This window comes from Leptonychotes weddellii, chromosome 3 (genome assembly GCF_054177405.1).
Source record: "Leptonychotes weddellii isolate Sample4059 chromosome 3, ASM5417740v2, whole genome shotgun sequence".
NCBI lineage: Eukaryota > Metazoa > Chordata > Mammalia > Carnivora > Phocidae > Leptonychotes > Leptonychotes weddellii.
The window spans coordinates 86,699,569-86,702,801 of NC_138371.1; the positions used below are offsets into that span (position 1 = coordinate 86,699,569).

Sequence of the window (3,233 nt, forward strand, 5' to 3'; positions counted from 1 at the left end):
CATTGGAGGACTATTCTGACTTTAGGCTCTTTTCCTGTAAATGGGACCCCCCCCACACACACAGTGCGCAGGTAGGAATGGTTATTTGAGGTGCTGGTCACACTGGCCTATAGCTTGCTTCCCCGTGGGCACAGCTGGGTCTCCGGGGCCAGTGCCTTGGGAGCATTGATCCCCCAATCCCGGGGTTCTTCAGTTTTGCTCACTTATCTCGTCACTAAAGAGCCTCCAGTAGATGGACCTAGTTCCCTCATGACACCCCTCCTGGCTTCAGCCCCTTTTGACCCATAGCCCTGCCAGGACTGGGGTTACCAGCCCCAGGTTGAGGGCCTCATGTCAGCATTCTTCCCTCCTGCCACTGCATTAGTGAGTACTTACTGCCTGAATTATCTTTTTTCCTCCTTGAGTCTGTGTCCCCCCCAACCCAGGCTCATCCACCCATGGTGGATCACCCATTTTGGTGCCTAGGGCCAGGTCCTCTTTTGCTCAAGTCTGTACCAAGATCCCCAGCCCATTCATTACTTTTCCTACAATCTCTAAATTTTGTGTTATGCACTAATCTGCAATGATCCTTTCTTTCTGTCTGTTTTTGAAAGACTAAAACCTACAACTAGAGTGTGCATTAGAAGCCTATGGAGTGGGCTCCAAGAAGCCTTATTTACCCGCTTATTTCTGACTTTGAGGTTTGGGGGACCATGTCTGTCCATGGGCTCATTAGGATTCTAACTAAGTAGGTGTTACTTCAGTGTTACGTGGGCAATTTTCGGCTGTTCTGTTAATCCAGAGAAGGGAATCCAAGATGGACAGTGAAAAATGGTTTTATTTGATAGTTGAGAGAAAAGGCCTGAGGAGGCTGCCAAGTGATGGGGACATCAGGTTGGAATAGGAATGACTTAGGGCTAATTGTAGTTGTTAATTTTTCTCTGTTTTTGTTTTCATTTGGTGTTCTGACTCCTGTATTACTATCATCATTTCCTCGTGTTTACTTTCATTTTTCATCTTTGCTTCTCCTGCAAATTGTTGCGTCTGGTTTGCCAGAGAAAGCTCCTATGTCCTGAGCTCCCCCAGACTTCCTACCAGCCCCCACCCCACACCCCTGGCTGTGCATCCTCTGGTTTTCCTCCTGCCACCTGCTGTGCTAATGTCTCAGTTGAACTCATTCTTCCTTCACTCCTCTCCTTTCTTTTTAAAGAATTGCTTCCTCTTGGCATAAACACTCTGTATCTTTTGTTGTTACCAAATCATTCTTCCTTCTTATCTTTGGGAAAATACAGTGGTGTCTATCACGTCATATCAGAAAGAGACCTCCAGAGTGGACTTCTCCTTTGTTTAGGCCAACATTAATGGGTTATTTATTTATTTACTGATGCTCATTTCATCTTCAGGTGGAAAATATTATTCCCATTTGACAGGTGAAGCTAAAAGAAGTTCAGTAGCTTGACCAAGATCAGTGGTAGAGCTTGGGGTGTTTCAGGCCAGAGCCCTCACTCTTTGCTGTTAAACTGAACCCTCCAGCTGGAGGTGAACCGGCATATTGTGTTGCCAGGCCGAAGGGATAGATTTAACATCCTTGAAATTCCTCCCCTGCCAGCATTCATGGGATGCTCTGAGATTATGTAGGATGGTGAGCCCTTTGCCCATGGGGTTGGTTTTGCTGATAAATTGGCCTGGGATCCTAGAGATGATTCAGTATCATTTCTCCTGGTGGGCATGTGGCGAATTACGTGTGGCTACCGGTACCTGGGGTTTTATTGTGTAAGTGAGCGGAGCGGACTTCTCCCGGTTGAGATTCTCAATGTTTTGTTTCTTTGCAGAGCCTGTGTCATCCTGGGGGTGATATTCCTTCTGTCATCCATATGTATAGTGGTCAAAGCCATCCATGACCTCTCAACAAGGCTGCTCCCAGAAGTGGTAAGGTCCTTCTTCTTCCTTAACAGGTTTTCCTGGAGGTACTAGCCTCCTGTGTTACCTCTCATGAAGGATTTACTGGGGCAAGTCGGGCGGGTGGAGCGAGAATATACAGCATTTTAGGAGTCCAGAAGAACTCACTGCAGAGTGTGAATGATTTGGCAGAGTGAAGCCCTGGGCAAGAGGAAAAAACTTCACGTAGTTGAGATGGTACTAGGTTCTGGGTTCTGTGTGTCTCTCCTTAGATGTTTTGACTATTTTTAAAGCAAGATGTCTTTTATGCGAAAAGAAACGGGATGTTTTTATATAGCAGAGTGATCCAATCTGTGTTGTTTGCATCTGTTGTTCTTTGTCTAGTCAATGTTTATTGTAATAATTATTTTCCTCTTTTGCACCTTGCATAAATCCATTCACATTGGATTTTTTTTTTGGCAGAACTGACATTTGGATGCGGAAACTGGAGGACACAATTTCATATTAAAGTGTGTCTTTGACTCTTTGTTCTTTGGGTGAGAGCTATTACCTGCACTCTGATTCCTTTTTTCCCTCTTCTCTTAGGAGTGCTGGAGGAAAAAAAAAAAACTGCTTTAATGTCTCCTATCAGGTTATCTTCATAGAAGGTAGCTGACTTACTTACCAAGAGATGGAGATGAAGCCATTATGATGATTCTCTATATACAAGTTGCATAGTGATTTAAATGCAAAAAAAATATGGGCTCTTCTCTTAGGATGTGATTTGATTTGAGCTTGGCTACATGCGCCATCTTATACCAGGCCTAAATTCTTAGACCCTTCATTTCACTTTTAGAAAAATACACGTTAATCCTTCCCGGGGCGAGGTATTGCATGTGTTCATGGGGAAGATTAAAATGAAGTGGGACTTGATACTGCATTTACGAGAGGTATGGAAATGTCTGCTTTAAGTTGCTTTCGCCTTCCCCAACTGAAATTGAGGTCCGAGCCGGTCGTTTAATAACTCACCAGGATCTTCGCTGTTTGTCATCACAGCTGGCCAGACGCTTATTCTCTAATAGCGGAAGTGAGGAAAGACTGACACCCACCCACGGCTTTCAGTCTGAGTCAGAAGCAGAGCTAGCTGAGGGGGAAATAGTACTATTTACTACTCTGCGCTCTTACTCTCACGATTGTGATGCCTCACTCTCATCTCCTCACTGTGATCTCACTCTGGCCTGGGATCCTGGACTTTTCCATCTTTTTCCTCCATCAAACTTGCTATCCTATGTTCTATTCTGTCAGAACCTGAATCTTAGCATTAAGTATGATTAACTAAGATGTCAGTCAGATAACATCTTTGAGTTTTACAGGGG

The 3,233-nt window shown here is 44.5% G+C and overlaps 1 protein-coding gene across 1 annotated transcript in view; it reads left to right on the forward strand.

Moving 5' to 3' along the window:
* Nucleotides 1-2,159, forward strand: part of TMEM163 (transmembrane protein 163) — a 180,219-nt gene extending 178,060 nt beyond the window's left edge. Inside the window, exon 5 of the mRNA XM_081814576.1 lies at nucleotides 1,812-2,159. Coding sequence (XP_081670702.1) covers nucleotides 1,812-1,953 — 142 coding nt within the window. The 3' untranslated portion in view covers nucleotides 1,954-2,159. The remainder of the gene's footprint in view (nucleotides 1-1,811) is intronic.
* Nucleotides 2,160-3,233: the final 1,074 nt, after the last annotated feature.